General features: G+C 45.2%; 1 protein-coding gene across 1 annotated transcript in view; it reads left to right on the top strand.

The window, feature by feature from the left end:
- Positions 1–12,202: 12,202 nt before the first annotated feature.
- The window catches only part of gpr176 (G protein-coupled receptor 176), a 58,429-nt gene continuing 49,572 nt past the window's right edge, over positions 12,203–21,059 (top strand). Inside the window, exon 1 of the mRNA XM_070878978.1 lies at positions 12,203–12,704. Within this exon, the coding sequence (XP_070735079.1) occupies positions 12,470–12,704 (235 nt within the window). The 5' untranslated portion in view covers positions 12,203–12,469. The remainder of the gene's footprint in view (positions 12,705–21,059) is intronic.

A 21,059-nucleotide genomic window follows, 5' to 3' on the forward strand; every position in this document is an offset into this window, starting at 1 on the left:
GCTAGTGGTGCTGTTTATGGGACTATTGCATTTGAAGATGAATTCACTGACCTTGACCACTCGTGTGAGGTCAATAAGCTTCTTCCTGCATTCAGATCCTTGGGCTACACCACTTGCATTGACAGCGACGGCTATCTTCTCCCTTTTCCTTCCCAACATCTGTCTGGGGGGCCTCCTGGCCCCCTGTGAATAGAGGACATCCCTCCTCCTGTCCACTGCCTGCACCGGGGCCTTGACAGCTCCAGCCGTAAGTCTGAGAGCCTTCTTTCTGCCATGTTGTACCCTTCCTGTAGGTCACACACTCCTCTACTTCCAGTACCTGCTGCAGCCAGAACACACCTCCCGTTTAAGAGGTTTAGGCTGGTTTTATTGGTGCTCGCCTCGCTCGAACTTGGGATCCCTGCTGAGCGTGCAGCCATTCAGCAGTGCAGTTAGCCCCGGGGTACATGCCACTATCATTATTATTAGCAGGCAGCACGAAGTTTGCAGCGGGTTAATCACGCATCGCAATCTCTCTGCCCGTTTTCGGGGGCTATCCAAAATTAGCCCATACAAATTAGACCATAAGCCCATATAAAAGGCACAAATTATAGCAACATTATTATAGCGCAATACTTGTTAACTCTCAGCAGGATCGAAGTTACATAATTTTTTCTTTTAATTACAATGACCAAATTAATTCAGATATTGCCGCCTACAATTAGAGATAGCTGTCTTAGTTATTGCCAACTAAAACTGATCCTAATTATGTCAAAATAGAATCAGGGTGCAGATGGAGCATTTTCCTTTTGCTCTATTTGTTTCTATAGCAGTTAACTTAGGTTGATGATACTTCATCCACTGGGGAAGAATAAGGTAAATGATGCCGATAGTATCTGTTTAAATATGAACATGAAACTCTCTTCAGTTTCCTGATTTAGCAGGAGCACCCAGTGCTTTGTAAGATGATATTGCCAAGGAGTTTTTATTTTGTGTGGGGGTTGTACAGATTCACCTGTCTCTAGTTATTATCCCAGACAACGTATTGAGAAAAATACACGAGATTGATGAACTGTGATTTTTTAAAAATTCTAGCTTAAATTTGTGATTTAACTTAATGATCACTTTCACAGTAAATCTGATAAAGATGTAATGGTTCAATGTTCGAGCATAGGATTAACTGAAATGAGAATTATTTTCACCTCTCTGCAGCCAGTAAAATCTATCTTTGTCTTGCGTGGTAGACTCTATGACCTCTGCAAATCTTTTGTGCACTGCAAGCAAACACAAAAGTTATATGATCTTTTACCATTTTCTAATGGCTCAAAAACTGTGCTCTGTTGACTGGTGAAGTACAAGTACTGACTTTTCTGACACAATGGTCAGAATTTTGCCGATTTGGGCAGGTCAGGTCCGTGGCGAATTCCGACTCCGCTGCTGTCTCCATCCCACTGTTGAAAATGAATTTACCTTCATGGGGCCCATTAAGCCTGCCCAGCTCGTTACCTGGCCTAATTAGATGGAGTGGGTCTGGTGATGTCATTCATGACGCATTTTCAGCCGGGATCTTTAAAGGGACCATGGCCTCATTAGATTTGAAGTTTCACCTAACATAGTGCTGTCAGTGTATTACAGTATTGGAGTGTTGCGCAGAGGCAGAGGGCTGCACCCACATTCTTCGATGACTCTCTCCATATGCTTATAGAGGGAGTCAGAATATTCAGGGAGGTCCTCTTCCCTTCTGATGGGTGGAAGAGTCCTCCCCAACAGACCAAAACAGCCTGGTTGCAGATTGCAGAGGAGGTCACAAGCAGGGATGTGGTCAGGAGGACCTGGGTGAAGTTCATTAACTCATTAACTCATTAGATCAGGAAAGCTTAGAGTACAAAGCCACACTCTACCTCATCCTGCTGTGCCACTCATCACATCCCCACCATAGAAACACAGAAACATAGAAAATAGGTGCAGGAGTAGGCCATTCGGCCCTTCTAGCCTGCACGGCCATTCAATGAATTCATGGCTGAACATGCAACTTCAGTACCCCATTCCTGCTTTCTCGCCATACCCCTTGATCCCCCTAGTAGTAAGGACTTCATCGAACTCCTTTTTGAATATATTTAGTGAATTGGCCTCAACAACTTTCTGTGGTAGAGAATTCCACAGGTTCACCACTCTCTGGGTGAAGAAGTTCCTCCTCATCTCGGTCCTAAATGGCTTACCCCTTATCCTTAGACTGTGTCCCCTGGTTCTGGACTTCCCCAACATTGGGAACATTCTTCCTGCATCTAACCTGTCTAACCCCGTCAGAGTTTTAAACGTTTCTTTAGGTCCCCTCTCATTCTTCTGAATTCCAGTGAATACAAGCCCAGTTGATTCAATCTTTCTTGATAGGTCAGTCCCGCTATCCCGGGAATCAGCCTGGTGAACCTTCGCTGCACTCCCTCAATAGCAAGAATGTCCTTCCTCAGGTTAGGAGACCAAAACTGTACACAATACTCCAGGTGTGGCCTCACCAAGGCCCTGTACAACTAAAGCAACACCTCCCTGCCCCTGTACTCAAATCCCCTCGCTATGAAGGCCAACATGCCATTTGCTTTCTTAACCGCCTGCTGTACCTGCATGCCAACCTTCAATGACTGATGTACCATGACATCCAGGTCTCTTTGCACCTCCCCTTTTCCTAATCTGTCACCATTCAGATAATAGTCTGTCTCTCTGTTTTTACCACCAAAGTGGATAACCTCACATTTATCCACATTATACTTCATCTGCCATGCATTTGCCCACTCACCTAACCTATCCAAGTCGCTCTGCAGCCTCATAGCATCCTCCTCGCAGCTCTCACTGCCACCCAACTTAGTGTCATCCGCAAATTTGGAGATACTACATTTAATCCCCTCGTCTAAATTATTAATGTACAGTGTAAACAGCTGGGGCCCCAGCACAGAACCTTGCGGTACCCCACTAGTCACTGTCTGCCATTCTGAAAAGTCCCCATTTACTCCTACTCTTTGCTTCCTGTCTGACAACCAGTTCTCAATCCATGTCAGCACACTACCCCCAATCCCATGTGCTTTAACTTTGCACTTTAATCTCTTGTGTGGGACCTTGTCGAAAGCCTTCTGAAAGTCCAAATATACTACATCAACTGGTTCTCCCTTGTCCACTTTACTGGAAACATCCTCAAAAAATTCCAGAAGATTTGTCAAGCATGATTTCCCTTTCACAAATCCATGCTGACTTGGATCTATCATGTCACCTCTTTCCAAATGCACTGCTAGGACATCCTTAATAATTGATTCCATCATTTTACCCACTACCGATGTCAGGCTGACCGGTCTATAATTCCCTGTTATCTCTCTCCCTCCTTTTTTAAAAAGTGGGGTTACATTGGCTACCCTCCACTCCATAGGAACTGATCCAGAATCAATGGAATGTTGGAAAATGACTGTCAATGCTATTTCCAAGGCCACCTCCTTAAGTACTCTGGGATGCAGTCCATCAGGCCCTGGGGATTTATCGGCCTTCAATCCCATCAATTTCCCCAACACAATTTCCCGACTAATAAGGATTTCCCTCAGTTCCTCCTCCTTACTAGACCCTCTGACCCCTTTTATATCCGGAAGGTTGTTTGTGTCCTCCTCAGTGAATACCGAACCAAAGTACTTGTTCAATTGGTCCGCCATTTCTTTGTTCCCCGTTATGACTTCCCCTGATTCTGACTGCAGGGGACCTACGTTTGTCTTTACTAACCTTTTTCTCTTTACATATCTATAGAAACTTTTGCAATCCGTCTTAATGTTCTTCTCGTACTCCATTTTCCCTGCCCTAATCAAACCCTTTGTCCTCCTCTGCTGAGTTCTAAATTTCTCCCAGTCCCTGGGTTCGCTGCTATTTCTGGCCAATTTGTATGCCACTTCCTTGGCTTTAATACTATCTCTGATTTCCCTTGATAGCCACGGTTGAGCCACCTTCCCTTTTTTATTTTTACGCCAGACAGGAATGTACAATTGTTGTCGTTCATCCATGCGGTCTCTAAATGTCTGCCATTGCCCATCCACAGTCAACCCCTTAAGTATCATTCGCCAATCTATCCTAACCAATTCACGCCTCATACCTTCAAAGTTAGCCTTCTTTAAGTTCTGGACCATGGTCTCTGAATTAACTGTTTCATTCTCCATCCTAATGCAGAATTCCACCATATTATGGTCACTCTTTCCCAAGGGGCCTCGCACAATGAGATTGCTAATTAATCCTCTCTCATTACACAACACCCAGTCTAAGATGATCTCCCCCCTAGTTGGTTCCTCGACATATTGGTCTAAAAAACCATCCCTTATGCACTCCAGGAAATCCTCCTCCACCGTATTGCTTCCAGTTTGGTTAGCCCAATCTATGTGCATATTATAGTCACCCATTATAACTGCTGCACCTTTATTGCATGCACCCCTAATTTCCTGTTTGATGCCCTCCCCAACATCACTACTACTATTGTACACAACTACCACTAACGTTTTTTTGCCCTTTGGTGTTCTGCAGCTCTACCCATACAGATTGCACATCATCCAAGCTAATGTCCTTCCTAACTATTGCCTTAATCTCCTCCTTAACCAGCAATGCTACCCCACCTCCTTTTCCTTTTATTTTATCCTTCCTGAATGTTGAATACCCCTGGATGTTGAGTTCCCAGCCCTGATCATCCTAGAGCCACGTCTCCGTAATCCCAATCACATCATATTTGTTAACATCTATTTGCACAGTTAATTCATCCACCTTATTGCGGATACTCCTTGCATTAAGACACAAAGCCTTCATGCTTGTTTTTTTAACACCCTTTGTCCTTTTAGAATTTTGCTATGCAATGGCCCTTTTTGTTCTTTGCCTTGGGTTTCTCTGCCCTCCACTTTTCCTCATCTCCTTTCTGTCTTTTGCTTTTGCCTCCTTTTTGTTTCCCTCTGTCTCCCTGCATTGGTTCCCATCCCCCTGCCATATTAGTTTAACTCCTCCCCAACAGCACTAGCAAACACTCCCCCTTGGACATTGGTTCCGGTCCTGCCCAGGTGCAGACCGTCTGGTTTGTACTGGTCCCACCTCCCCCAGAACCAGTTCCAATGCCACAGGAATTTGAATCCCTCCCTGCTGCACCACTGCTCAAGCCACGTATTCATCTGCGCTATCCTGCGATTCCTACTCTGACTAGCACGTGGCACTGGTAGCAATCCCGAGATTACTACTTTTGAGGTCCTACTTTTTAATTTAACTCCTAGCTCCTTAAATTCGTTTCGTAGGACCTCATCCCTTTTTTCACCTATGTCGTTGGTACCAATGTGCACCACGACAACTGGCTGATCTCCCTCCTTTTTTAGAATGTCCTGCACCCACTCCGAGACATCCTTGACCCTTGCACCAGGGAGGCAACATACCATCCTGGAGTCTCGGTTGTGGCTGCAGAAACGCCTACCTATTCCCCTTACAATTGAATCCCCTATCACTATCGCTCTCCCACTCTTTGTCCTGCCCTCCTGTGCAACAGAGCCAGCCATGGTGCCATGAACTTGGCTGCTGCTGCCCTCCCCTGCTGAATCATCCCCCTCAACAGTACCCAAAGCAGTGTATCTGCCTTCCCTACCCTACTCCTGCACATCCTCCCAAACTCACGACCTCTACCACCTCGAAGGACAAGGGCAGCAGGCGCATGGGAGCACCATCACCTGCAAATTCCCCTCCAAGTTACACACCATCCTGACTTGGAAATATATCACTGTTCTTTCATCGTCGCTGGGTCAAATTCCTGGAACTTCTGCCCTAACAGCACTGTGAGAGTTCCTTCACCACAAGGGCTGCAGCGGTTCAAGAATGCGGCTCACCTTCTCAAGGGCAATTAGGGATGGGCAATAAATACTGGCCTTGCCAGCGACGCCCACGTCCCAGGAACAAATTTTTTAAAAAGCTCACACCAACATACCTTGCACCCCACCCACCCCTCTCTATCTACATTATTACATCCCCATTTTACAAGCCACCCCTCACACTCACCCTCATCTTGATTTGATCATACCAACTAACAACACACAAGGGTAGCCACTTGGGTGTTTTATCCAATGTTTATGTAATGTTTCTGTTGATGTGGTGTCAAAGATTTATTTTCAACACTTTCGGGTCTTGGACAGATTTGTGTGCACCTTTGGATGTGGCTTAGTGCGTTGCAGTGAATGGTGAGATGTAACGGTTTCCCCCAACAATGGCAATGAGAATGGCAATGGCAATGGCGGTAAGAGAAGGGATAACCAGCCGTGGATAATCAAGGAAATAAAGGAGAGTATCAAATTAAAGACCAATGCGTATAAGGTGGCCAAGGTTAGTGGGAAACTAGAAGATTGGGAAAATTTTAAACAACGGCAAAGAATGACTAAAAAAACAATAAAGAAAGGAAAGATAGATTACGAAGGTAAACTTGCGCAAAACATAAAAACAGATAGTAAAAGCTTTTACAGATATATAAAACGGAAAAGAGTGACGAAAGTAAATGTTGGACCCTTAGAAGATGAGAAGGGGGATTTAATAATGGGAAATGTGGAAATGGCTGAGACCTTAAACAATGATTTTGCTTCGGTCTTCACAGTGGAAGAAACAAAAACCATGCCAAAAATTGCTGGTCACAGGAATGTGCGAAGGGAGGACCTTGAGACAATCACTATCACTAGGGGGGTAGTGCTGGACAGGCTAATGGGACTCAAGATAGACAAGTCTCCTGGTCCTGATGAAATGCATCCCAGGATATTAAAAGAGATGGCGGAAGTTATAGCAGATGCATTCGTTATAATCTACCAAAATTCTCTGGACTCTGGGGAGGTACCAGCGGATTGGAAAGCAGCTAATGTAACGCCTCTGTTTAAAAAAGGGGGCAGAAAGAAGGCAGGTAACTATAGGCCGGTTAGTTTAACATCTGTAGTGGGGAAAATGCTTGAAACTATCATTAAGGAAGAAATAGCGGGACATCTAGATAGGAATAGTGCAATCAAGCAGACGCAGCATGGATTCATGAAGGGGAAATCATGTTTAACTAATTTACTGGAATTCTTTGAGGATATAACGAGCATGGTGGATAGAGGTGTACTGATGGATGTGGTGTATTTAGATTTCCAAAAGGCATTTGATAAGGTGCCACACAAAAGGTTACTGCAGAAGATAGAGGTACGCGGAGTCAGAGGAAATGTATTAGCATGGATAGAGAATTGGCTGGTGAACAGAAAGCAGAGAGTTGGAATAAATGGGTCCTTTTCGGGTTGGAAATCGGTGGTTAGTGGTGTGCCACAGGGATCGGTGCTGGGACCACAACTGTTTACAATATACATAGATGACCTGGAAGAGGGGACAGAGTGTAGTGCAACAAAATTTGCAGATGACACAAAGATTAGTGGGAAAGCGGGTTGTGTAGAGGACACAGAGAGGCTGCAAAGAGATTTGGATAGGTTAAGCGAATGATCTAAGGTTTGGCAGATGGAATACAATGTCGGAAAATGTGAGGTCATCCACCTTGGGAAAAAAAACAGTAAAAGGAAATATTATTTGAATGGGGAGAAATTACAACATGCTGAGGTGCAGCGGGACCTGGGGGTCCTTGTGCATGAATCCCAAAAAGTTAGTTTGCAGGTGCAGCAGGTAATCAGGAAGGCGAATGGAATGTTGGCCTTCATTGCGAGAGGGTTGGAGTACAAAAGCAGGGAGGTCCTGCTGCAACTGTATAGGGTATTGGTGAGGCCGCACCTGGAGTACTGCGTGCAGTTTTGGTCACCTTTCTTACACTCGGCTGATTCCGGAGATGAGGGGGTTACCTTATGATGATAGATTGAGTAGACTGGGTCTTTACTCGTTGGAGTTCAGAAGGATGAGGGGTGATCTTATAGAAACATTTAAAATAATGAAAGGGATAGACAAGATAGAGGCAGAGAGGTTGTTTCCACTGGTCGGGGAGACTAGAACTCGGGGGCACAGCCTCAAACTACGGGGGAGCCAATTTAAAACCGAGTTGAGAAGGAATTTCTTCTCCCAGAGGGTTGTGAATCTGTGGAATTCTCTGCCCAAGGAAGCAGTTGAGGCTAGCTCATTGAATATATTCAAATCACAGATAGATAGATTTTTAACTAATAAGGGAATTAAGGGTTACGGGGAGCGGGCGGGTAAGTGGACCTGAGTCCACGGCCAGATCAGCCATGATCTTCTTGAATGGCGGAGCAGGCTTGAGGGGCTAGATGGCCTACTCCTGTTCCTAATTCTTTTGTTCTTATGTTCTTATGAAAGGAATGGCTTGGTCATTGTAGGGATGCTTTGTGGTGTTGGTGTGGGGTGGTGCTAACCTGCCGCATCACATGGCAACCATATGAGTGTCCAGCATAAAGTTAACTAAATCTGGCCATGGTGAGGCCATCCCTGGCCTCTTAGGCAGCAATGTGCTTGGGTGCTGATGCCCTCAATCCTGTGCAGCATCAGATGATTGCGGAGAAGGTCGGTGTTGTTGTTGGTGCTGCTGGTGTTGGAGCTCTTTGTGGTCTGATTCTGTGGACCAAGGTGAGACAGTATAAACGGCACCCATGCTGATGGAATAGATGGCAGATGCAATACAGATAACAGAAGCATTTTGTCAATGGTGAGAGAGTTCTTCCAATGAGGTGACACTGGATGGCGACTTTACTGGAAACACTTGCAGCCTTCAGAATCTGTGCTGGAAATGGACTGAGCAATGGCTTCTGCCTGGGGAAAGTGATCATCTGTCAGGTGGGAGATTTTACTGCACATTTGATGTTGTCACGTAATCAGCTGGAGTAATGGCCATGGAAATCTGGCCTCAGGTTGACAGACATGGTTCCCGAGCTACGTGAATGCCGTGATCATGTGGGGAAATTTAAAATATAGGGGGAGAAAGGCTCTTAAATGCCTGTAAACTACCTGATAATGATTTCAATTGGGTCGCCCATCGCTGCTGGTCGGGTTGGCTCTGTGATGACAGATGCACCAGGGAAATGGCGTGTGGGAGAGAGATGTCAGTGGGTTCTCGATCCACTGTCAAAAATAACAACTTTTTCACCTGACTGGTCACCAATCATGCCCGCTACCACCCTGGGAAATTCCGGTCAGTGTGTCTGTATCACATTAAATAAGTAGCTAAACTTGGTGCTGTTTAACAGATTGGATCTTTTGAAACATTTGTTTATAGCATAAACATGCAGATTATCTGCAACTTTCATATACAAATATACAAAGAAGATAGACAAAAAAACAACAACTGGTCCATTGACTCTGTCCCATTCAGCCACGTTGCAACTAGTCATCATAACCCACCTGCAGCCAGTAATCTCCTGGCAAAAACAGATTTAAAAGAGTTGTGCAGCAGCAGGATATAAAACATTGCTTAAAGGGACAATGCAGCACTGGAGGAAGAAATCAAAGCACCCAAAGAAAATGTTAGCAAGACAGTTAAAAGCTTCAGAGAAAAGAAAATCAATTCAGGAATCACAAAGTTATAGGGAGTTCTTTTGGGATGCCCAGAAACCTATAACAAAGTTGCTTCCACCTTGAGTCACTCACACGTGCTCTACACAGGCATGAGTAAAGTTGGAGGCAAACCAGAGAAGCTTGTTTCTTAAGATTTACATCCAATATGTAGAATATGTGAACTGACAGGTTATAACAATCAGGAAAGACTGAACAAGCTGGGGCTCTTTAATCTAGAAAATAAAAGGTTGAGAGGTGACCTGATAGAGGTCTTTAAAATTATGAAAGGGTTTGATTGAGCAGATGTAAAGAAGGTGTTTCCAGCAATAGGAGAGTCCAAAACTAGGGGCCATAAATATAAAATAGTCACCAATAAATCCAGTAAGGAAGTCAGGAGAAATTCTTTACTTAGAGACTGCTGAGAATGTGGAACTTGCTACCACATGCAGTAGTTGAAGCGAATAGCATAGATGAATTTAAGGGGAAGCTGGATAAACAAATGAGGGATGAAGGAATAGAAGGTTCTGTTGATAAGGTGAGATGAAGTAAGGTAATGGTTCGTGTGGAGCATAAACACTTGCATAGACCTGTTTGGCCAAATGGCCTGTTTCTATGCTGTAAATTCAATGTAATTCTATATATGCAAGTCTAGTCCCTTCATAATTTTAAATACTTCAATAAAGTTTCCCCGAGCTCACTGCTTTTCTAAAATAAAAACCCAGCTCTCTGAGCCTATGTGATAGATGGGGAACTTGGAGGTAATAGTGTTGATCCTTTGGATTGCTTTGTACTGGATGATTTTCAGCCTTTTGAGTGTTGTTGCAGCTGCACTTATCCAGATAACTGGAGAGTATTCCATCACACTACTGACTTGTACCTTGTAGGTGGTAGACAGGCTTTGGGGAAGTCAGGAGGAGAGACCCTCCCCACAGCATATCCAGCCTCTGACCTGCTCTTGTAGCCACAATATTTATGTGGCTGGCCCAGTTGAGTTTCTGATCAGTAGTGACCCCAGGATGTTGATGCTAAGGGACTCAGCGATGGTAATGCCATTGACTGTCAAAGGGAGATGGTTAGACATTCTCTTGTTTGAGTGCGCAGTTACCTGCCATTTGTGTGTCATGAATGTTACTTGCCACTTATAAACACAAGCCTGGATATTCTCCAGGTCTTGCTGCATGTGGGACAGACTACTTCATTATCTGAGTAATTGCAAATGGAGCTGAGCACTGTACAATCATCAGTAAACAGCCTCACTTCTGACCTTATGATAGAGGGATGATTATTGATGAAGCAACTGAAGATAGTTAGGTCTAGGACACTGCCTTGAGGAACTCCTGTAGTGATGTCCTGATGCTAAGGTGTTTGGACTTCAACAACCACACCTTTCTTCCTTCGTGCCAGGTGGAACCACTGGAGAATTTTCCTCCTGATTCCCATTGACTTCGGTTTTACTCAGGATTCTTGGTGTCACACTCGGTCAAATGCAGCCTTGCTGGTAAGGGTAAGGATGAGTCACTCTCATCTCACTTGTGGAATTCACCTTGTGTCCACATTTGGACCAAGGCTGTAATGAGGTCTGGAGCTGAATGGTCCTGGCGAAACCCAAACTGAACATTGGTGAGCAGTTATTGGTAAGTGCTGCTTGAAGGCACTGTTGATGATTCCTTCAATCACTTTGCTGATGATTGGGAGTAGGCTGATAGGAAGGTCATTGGCCAGATTGAATTTGTCCTGCTTTTTATGGACAGGCCATACCTGGGCAACTTTCACATTGATGGGTAGGTGTCAGTGGTGTAGTTGTACTGGAACAGTTTGGCTGGAAGCACGGCTTGTTCTGGAGCACAGGTCTTCAGTATAACAGTAAGGATATTGTCAAAGCCCATAGTTTTTGCTGTGCTCAGACATTTCTTGATATCACGTGGAGTGAATCGATGCAAACACCATATATATTTTCTATTTAGAATGTTACAAAAATGTTGAATTTTCCCCATATACTTAAATATCAGTTCAATAACTGATGTTAGAGTTTATTTTATTTTTCTCCAGTCATCTAGTCAAGGAGAATTCATATATTTGGTGTCAGACTGTATAAGTCTGAGATATGCAGGTAATCATGGGAAGGTTTCTAGATGACTGAACACATTCTGCAAAAAAGAGTAAGTTCAGATGAATGTTCAAACATTTCATTTCTTAAATATAAAAAGTGCTTATGGGGCCTTTTCTGTTGTTTGGAGTTTGAGCAGCACCATGCATCCTTTTTGCCTTTATGATAGAATAAAGAAAGGATGAGATGAAGAATTTTGATAGAATTTATAACCTTGTCTTTTAGTAAATAACAGCAGATTTGTCAGTTACGTGAAGACAGCGCCCCTTTAAGAAAAAAATGTCAGTATTTCCCTAACGGGGTTTGTTAAATTATCCACGTTTTGCTGCCTTTGAACAGCTTGTCACTAGGGAAGGTATTTTGCTTTTTGGCATCGACGCTGACGCTCTGTTCCAGTAATGCAGTCAAATAAATCTCTGCTGTTCTGACTGGCAGATGAACCCCTGTAAACGGCGTGGGAAGATAGGGAGGACATCCTCATCCTTGGGAAGAAGGAGAATCTCCGGGAAAGGCTGGAGTGGGCAATCCTCCAGAGGGAAATGTGCAGCAAAGAAAAGATTTTGAGATGGAAGTAGCTTTGTTTCTCTCTCTCTCCCTTTACACTGATTGCCGTCTCCAGGCAACGCATTTCTGACGAAAGATGTTCCTGCCTGTACAGTTGTGTTGTGGATAGTATCCAGGATCACGGCAGTCAGCTTTTGGGATCTGGGGGGAGGGGAGCTTGAGGGGAAATTATGTGAAGAAGCTGTGGAATGATCGACATTGGCAACTCCTGGGCCACACTTCAAATGTGCTTCTCTCTTCAGCAGTAATAAGGGGGAGGGGGTGTAATATTTACAACAAAAAAAAAGGTGTTTTCTTTTCAAGATGTTTGGGTGGGGGTGAAGTTAGATGTCACGTAGGGAGCCTGCGAGCACCATGGACCACAACGCCAGCTCCCAGCAGGGCTGGGGCGATGACTGGGGCTTAGACATCAGGACAGCCGGGCTCAGCAACCTCAGCGTTCAGGGACCCCGCAACGGGACAGGGGGCAGGAGCCAGTCCCTGGGCAGGCTGCAGCAGGAGCAGACCTACCGAGACTTCACCACCTCGGTGCAAATCCTCATCTTCATCGGCGCCGTCCTGGGTAAGTGGCCGCGCCGGGGATGCCAGTTATACTGCCTCCCCGCCAGGTTTTTAATGCACGGCCGCAGCTTACACATCTACAAGCACATTGTGAACGGGGTGGGTCCGGTATTGTGGTACAGTGGTAGCTTCACTGAAGTATTTGCTGATGTTTAAGCTGGGAATAATTGTTTCATTTTCAGTATAATGCGTCCATTATATTATAAACATGAGTTTGGTCGATTGGAGTTGGACTGGGAATACCAATTTAGTGGACAAATGCAGACCTTGGTACATTGAATCTATAGGGTTGCCTGTATATATCCGATTGAAGTGTAATGCATAGACTGATGCATTGTGATATGCAGATGCCCCGCCGCTGTGTCCGTGTGTGTGCCTTGCTTGGGATGTGCATTTATGGGCTCGGGTGAGACCCGTCAGGATCCATTAACGCTGTTTCTTTTAAATGCAAAAAAAAAACAATCTGCGGGTGCAGAGGCAGTTCGGTGCATCAAGAGTCGCGGTGGCAGATCAGCGGGCATTGCAGTAAATGCCGCTGGTTCCCAAGAGTTAAAACGGAGGTCTTGTCAAAGTGCCAATTTCAGCATCAAACGGCGCGGGACAATCGCCTCGGGCCGCTGGATTTAACCTCCTCCCTCCACCACAGATCTTCATTTACAGTCAGTGGGGTTCTATACAGATCCTTTTCCTGCAGGAAAAGGTTAACACGCACTCAGTTCGAGTTTCCCTCTGCTTGAAAGACTTGCATTCATATAGCGACCTCAGGACGTCCCAACGCGCTGCAGATCCAAAGAAGTATTTTTTGAAGTGTACTTACTGTTGTAACAACATCCAGTTAGTCATCCTCATCTCTCGGAATACACACACTCACCGATTCCTTCAGTGGGAGTTTCTCTAAACCTAACTCTGATTATATCCATTCTATTCAAATATGCAGTGTATCAGGAGAGAATATTAGCAATACGCGACTGTTCTTGTAGGTTTAAGAATTTATATAGCGCCTTTCACGACCTCAGGACATCCCAAAGCATTTTCCAGCCAATCTTTGAAGTGTAGTCCCTGTTATAATGGTGTAAATAAAGCAGCCAATTTTCACACAGCAAGCTCCCACAAACAATAATGAGGTGATGACTAGATAAGCTGATTTAGTGATGTTGGTTGAAGGATAACTATTGGCCAGTGCACTGGAGAACTCCCCTGCTCTTCTTCCTATAGTGCCTGGGACTTCAAATCCATCACCAAACGTTAAATGCCTATTTATAAGTGCAGTTTAGCTTTGCACATCTTGAAGAATATTGCACCCCTATAAAAAGCCTGGTGCACTGGAATCGTAAATAGCCATGAGCAATAATATTTGGGTTTTAGGCAAGGATGAGATAGGTACCATGGCCTGGAGTTTCCGAAATTGGCCAAACCAGCACAAAAGATGGTGGAGTTTTAAGCGCAAATTACGTCCAGTGCAAATCAAGTTTCTGCGATCTTTTGTGCTATTTTAAACAACATTGCACTTAGTGCCTGCCCCGCCCACAAAACAGACCACGTTTCCAAATCTATTTAATCACCAGTGAGTTTCTGCTCATGGCACCTGTTTGCAGGCCTTCGAGGAGGCTTTTGAAATTTTGTTAGCGCAAGGACATAAGAACATAAGAAATAGGAGCAGGAGTAGGCCATTTGGCCCCTCGAGCCTGCTCCTCCATTTAATAAGATCATGGCTGATCTGATCATGGACTCAGCTCCACTTCTCTGCCCCCTCGCCATAACCCTTTACTCCCTTATCGCTCAAAAATCTGTCTATCTCCAACTTAAATATATTCAATGACCCAGCCTCCACAGCTCTCTGGGGCAGAGAATTCCACAGATTTACAATCCTCTGAGAGAAGAAATTTCTCCTCATCTCAGTTTTAAATGGGTGGCTTCTTATTCTGAGACTATGTCCCCTAGTTTTAGTTTCCCCTATGAGTGGAAATATCCTCTCTGCATCCACCTTGTCAAGCCCCCTCATTATCTTATATGTTTCGATAAGATCACCTCTCATTCTTCTGAACTCCAATGAGTATAGGCCCAACCTACTCAACCTATCTTCATAAGTTAACTCCCTCATCTCCGGAATCAACCTAGTGAACCTTCTCTAACACTAATAGACACATTTTAAAAGCTTTTAAATACTTTTTTTTAATTTACTAAGAAACTGACTACTATTCACTAATGCAACTAGTAAGTGGTTCTGTAAAGTCATTTTCGGTTATTTAAAATTGGGTTACTCACAGGTGGTGGAATGACACTCTGATTAAAAATGCCTGTTTTTTGTGATAAAGCTATTTTCAGTTGTATTAATAAAGCTGCACCAGGTTACCTCTCTTCAGTATGTCAAGGAATATATTTTTAATGCAAAAATAATTTAATAAAACATTGGGGGGAAAATTGCAGTTGGAATCTTGCTTCATATGCACTCCTCCGACCCAGAAAAAATCTACAAAAATACCTGGTGGTCCCGGAGGAACATAGGAGGCTTCCATTTGCTGCGCAGCACATGGGGAGATGTCTTTCAGATATGTACGTACAAGCTGGAGTCACATGGAACTGGATCACCAATCACTAGGCCATATTCTCACTGATAAAAATAGGAGCTCTGTTTGTACGGATTCCCATTACTATCAATGAGAAAAACCCCATAAATATCGAAACACAGCATAATAAATAAATAAAACACCTCACATATTTGAAATTAAATGTAATTAAATGTTTTAGGAACAAAATATTTTTTGGAATGTTTATGTGTTTTAATAGTGTTAAAATTAATTTATCTTAATGGACAGCATTTTTAATATAAAAATTAGTATTTAAATTTAATTTTTATATGTTTTAAAACTCTTAGGCGTAAAGGTTTGAAGCACATTCGCTGGACATGAGTTGGGCAAATAGTCCAATCTCTCCCGCATGAATGTCCTTCTCCCGGGGATGCGGGAATCTGTCAGGAGAAATGTTGACAGATCGGAAAGGCAGGTTCTCGGCGCATGCGCATTGCGCCCCGAAAACCGTTTTTTGCGAGGCCTCGCTGGGTCTGTGCACACTTCATACTGAGCTGGCGAGGCCGGAATTTTCGGCCCATGATGATTTAAAATGCTGCCCGATTGCACGGGTTCATGGCAGATTTTACATTTGGCGATATGCAAATGAGTTTGAGTGGAAACTTGAGAAAAAAATCCATTTCTAAAAACTAGCGCAATTTTGAGCGCAATTTGTGCCCGGATCGCCGATTGCGCTGAAAGTGGAAGCTCTTGGCCCATGTTACTACAATAATTGTCTGTACTACTGCAAGTTTCCCAATACGACTGGAAAATATTTAATAATTGGTCAGCAAAATATGCATATTGTAGAAGCCCTTTTTAATGTGTGGGCTCAGTGCTCATTATTTGAGAAGGCAGGGTACAAAAGCATTAAAAAGCACAAAGGTAGAATTGGATCTACCAATGGGGTAGATGGAAGGGGAGGGGACAAGGCCAGGCTTGACCATTGCCCACGTGGTCTTAATATGCACAAACATTGTAGCTGGAAGGAATAATGAGGTAAAGCTTTATTAATTAGGGATCAGTAGTTGATTCTTGTGTACTGATTTGCATTTATGTAGCTTTAATTTAAACCTGAGCATTTCATAATGACTTCAATTTGGTTATAAGGGAAACATCTTGTAGCATATGTAGGCACCTTTAGGAATGACTCCACGAGGCAAGGTATGATACTTAAACTGTGTCAACCTGTAGTCCTTTATTTGCAGCTCCTGAGTGACAAGCTGTGAGTTCCCTTTTATACTGGGTTACCTGCCGTGTGCAGGCAACCCCTAGGTCTCCAGCAGCAGCACCCTCTGGTGTACCGGTGATGTGTGTACAGTATAAGGATACATTCAATGTGGCATACAGTGTTACAGACATCACACAGTAAACAGGCATGCATACACAACAATACTCCCCCCTGAGCATTTTTCATATCCTTATTGTCATGACCAGGGGAGGTGATCAGTGGTGGGCTATGGGGGTTGTGGTGAGGGTTGTGTGGTTGCCAGGTGTAACCCCTGTGCTTGAGGCTGGCCTCGTACGTTTCCCCTCCCTCACATACAAACCAAGTGGGTGTCACTGTTGTGGGATCCCTCGGGGAGGTAGCCACGGCAGCAGTGGGTGGTGTGTATACACAATGATGTGGGTAGTTGTGGGGTGATGGGCAGGGCTACAAGACTGGGTGGGCTCCTTGTCCACCAATTGGGATGAGGGTCAGGTCATCCCAGGGTTTGCCAGGGAAGCTGGAGGATATTGGCCTCATGCTTCTGGTGTTGGCCCTGGTGGCCAGGGGCTGTAGGGCTGGTCTGATGCAGATTGCCATTGGTAGTGGCTGGGCTGCCTATTGACCACTGTCCCTGTAGTGGGTGTTCTCCCACTGGGTGTGTGTGTGTGTGTGTGTGTCCTGCAAGGGGCATCACATTCATTCCAAAGGTCCAGGCTACATGATCAGGTAGCCTGCTGGACCTGGGGGTCTCCCACAGGGGGATTCCATTGGCATCAGCATGGTCCCTGTAGGACCCAATGTCCTTTGGCAGTGTCCGACCGGTATACATGACACCTTGGCTCTGATCACACATAGTCGAGCCTGCATTATACATTCTAGCATTTGCATCACTTTTGGGTGTCCTGGTTTCAACAGACAGGGTTACATTAGGTATTTGACAATCTCTATCATTACTGTTAAGCATAATAAACTTGTTCTTAACCTTACTGACACCTGCATTCATCTCATTAGTCACATTGGTTAAACCAGCATCACAATTCATGGTTACATTGCATACATTTTCATACTTGCACCCTTTAATTGCATCTTTAGCTTTAAAGTCCGTGTATTCAAATAGTTGAACCTTCCCCTTTAAATTTTTTTGGTTACCGGTCTCCTTTAAGGGAGCCTTCAAATCCGATTGGCCGCTCGATGTCACATGATGCTCCTTTATGTTCACTCGTGGCATGGCGGAGGCCATTTTGATTACAGGTTCTGCTGCTTGTGGTGCTGCAGCCATTTTCTGGTCTTGCTGCAAGTAGGCTGTGGTGGTCTTTTCTTCCACAGCGCCACTTCGCCTGATGTCGACCCAGTTCATCCAATTCCTGCCCAGCAGCGTGGGACCGTCGCCGGCTACAATCCATAGGGGGAGTTTGTTCAACACGTCGCCCTGGGAGACCTGGACGTCTACACTGCCAACGATTTGGATTTTACTTTTGGTATAGGTGAGCAGCTTTGCCTGGACAGGAGACAATTTTGGTCGAGTGGCTGGATTCATCCAAATTTTTTCAAAGGTCATTTGGCTCATCACAGACTGGCTCGCCCCTGTGTCGATCTCCATGGAGACTGGGACCCCATCGATGTCCACTTCCATCATCCACGGAGAACTTCCGGTGGAGCAGGTAAAGATTCCGTACTCTTCTTCCAGGGTTTGAGCAGCTTCATCTTCATCTGTGTCGGAGCCCCGGTGATCAGCCAACTCATCAGAGACGTGGTGAGTACAGCCTTTTCTGCTCATTCTCTGAAGGTGCCCTTTCTCTTTGCAGCCTTTGCATGCATAGTCTTTGTAGCGGCACTGGTGGGCCCTGTGGTTTCCTCCACAGCACCAACACGGGGCCATCCGGTTTGCCCCATGTGGCGGACTCAGGGTTGCAGGACTCGGGGCAGCATTTCTGCCTTTAGAAGTATCCATGCGGTGCACTGCGCTCGCCGGTTTAGAGTCCTGGGTCAGTATTTGCCTGGAGTCGCTGGCCGAAACCATGTAGGCCTGGCTCACTTGAATTGCTTTCTGCAGGGTGACCGTGATGTCAGCCGAGAGCAATTTGTGTAGGAGGCCTTCGTGGCCGATTCCGATGACAAATATGTTCCTTAGTGCTTCATTAAGGTGGTCGCCAAAATCACACGGTGCAGCTAGTCTTCTTAAGTGTGCAGCATACTTGGCAATTTCTTGGCCCTCAGGTCGCCGGTAAGTGTAGAACCGATGCCTGGCTGTGAGGATGTTTTCTTTCGGTTTTAGTTATTCCTGTATGATTGTTACAAGTTGCTCATTGCTCTTGGTGGTTGTCTTCTCCCGGGCTAGTAAGTCCCTGACGAGACCGTAGATGGTGAGCCCACAACTGCTAAGCAGGATGGCCCTGCGTTTGTTCGGTAGTGTAGCCGGTGTGTCCCTGTCCAGGTCGTTGGCTATAAAGAATTCCAATCTTTTCACAAAAGCATCCCAATCTTCCCCCTCTGTAAATTGCTGAAAGTTGCTGAGGTTAGACATGTTGAGCGTGTAGTTCGTGACCTCGTATTCCCGTCGCCAGTTGCAGCATATGTAGACACCTTTAGTAATGACTCCACGAGGCAGGGTATGATACTTAAACTGTGTCGACCTGTAGTCCTTTATTTGCAGCTCCTGAGTAACGACAACAAGCTGTGAGTTCCCTTTTATACTGGGTTACCTGACGTGTGCAGGCAACCCCTAGGACTCCAGCAGCTGCAACCTCTGGTGTACCGGTGAGGTGTGTACAGTATAAGGATACATTTAACGTGGCATACAGTGTTACAGACATCACACAGTAAACAGGCATGCATACACAACACATCTGAACAGAATTGATGGAACCTTGCTTTGTTTCTCTGAAACAGATGATGACATAATGGTGGTCAGAAGCTCACATTGAAGCAGTATGTGGCTCATTAATAAAGCAGAAACTAATGTCATTCAGTTCTTCAACCACACGCAGGCACTGATTTTATAAACAAATCTATACCTTTCACACAAAGCCTTACTTGGGAGTTTATATGTTAAAAATTAGGTGAAGAAATTACGAGATCTTCAGGCCTCTGCCAGCAGGAATGGGGCAGTACCACACTGAAATTGCTGGGCAATGACCTACGTTACCGAGGTCTCTGTGGCAGTGTTCTCCAGGGCCAATTGCTGGGCAGCCGGTGGCTTATTTAACATGCAAATCCAACTCCTCTGATATACATAGGACCCGATTGCCATTTTTGGACTGAATCAGCCAATATCAACTGTCGATCTGGACAAAGGGGATCCCAAAGGTATTGTCATTCAGTTATCTCAAAAGTGAGCTCTTCTTTTGGCTCCACAAATCCGGCCAGGACCACTGTTGTTCTGGCTTCCCCTCCCGGAGGATGACTTGACTGCCCAATATTGCACGGTCCAGAGCTGACGGGGCTACCACCCATCTCTGGCCACAGTCCGCCGCCCCAATGTCAATGAGGCCCAGCCTTCAAAATGGACCGGTCCTGCTGTCAGCCAGCGGAACCGGGCAGCCAGCTGAGGTTCATTCAGGGAGGAAAATCCACCCCATAGTATAATTTGCGCTGAAGTTCTCTAGTAAGACTGCTGTAACCGGCAGAAGATCGAAGGAATTCTTTTTTTTATGTGCGTAAACAGGGTTGACTCTGAACTTCTGCCATTTGCAGTTTTGGTCTCCTTACCTAAGAAAGGATATACTTGCCATAGAAGGAGTGCAGCGAAGGTTCACCAGACTGATTCCTGGGATGGCAGAACTGTCGTATGAGGAGAGATTGAGTGGACTAGGCTTGCATTCACTCGAGTTTAGAAGAATGAGAGGGGATCTCATTGAAATGTATAAAATTCTGACTGGGTTGGATAGATTGGATGCAGGGAGGATGTTTGCCCTGGCTGGGAAGTCTAGAACAAGGGGTCACAGTCTCAGGATACAGGGTAGGAAATTTAGGACTGAGATGAGGAGAAATTTATTCACTCAGATTGTGGTGGACCTGTGGAAATCTCTACCACAGAAGGCGGTGGAGGCCAAATCACTGAATATATTTAAGAGGGAGATAGATAGATTTCTAGAAACAAAAGTCATCAAGGGGTATGGGGAAAAAGCAGGAATATGGTGTTCAGATAGAGGATCAGCCATGATCATATTGAATGGCATTGCAGACTCGAAGGGCCGAATGGCCTACTACTGCTCCTATTTTCTATGTTTCTATGTTTCTAAATCCCCTGGGAGGACAGACGCACCAATGTCAGTGTTTTCGATCAGGCCAACATCCCCAGCATCGAAGCATTTGCCACACTCGACCAGCTCCGTTGGGCAGGCCACATTGTCCGCATGCCGGACACAACACTCCCAAAGCAAGCGCTCTACTCGGAGCTCCTACATGCCAAGCGAGCCCCAGGTGGGCAGAGGGAACGTTTCAAGGACACCTTCAAAGCCTCTTTGATAAAGTGCAACATCCTCACCGACATCTGGGAGTCCCTGACCAAAGACCGCCCTAAGTGGAGGAAGAGCATCCGGAGGGCGCTGAGCACCACGAGTCTCGTCGCCGAGAGCAT

Source organism: Pristiophorus japonicus, chromosome 4 (genome assembly GCF_044704955.1).
Source record: "Pristiophorus japonicus isolate sPriJap1 chromosome 4, sPriJap1.hap1, whole genome shotgun sequence".
Lineage (NCBI taxonomy): Eukaryota > Metazoa > Chordata > Chondrichthyes > Pristiophoridae > Pristiophorus > Pristiophorus japonicus.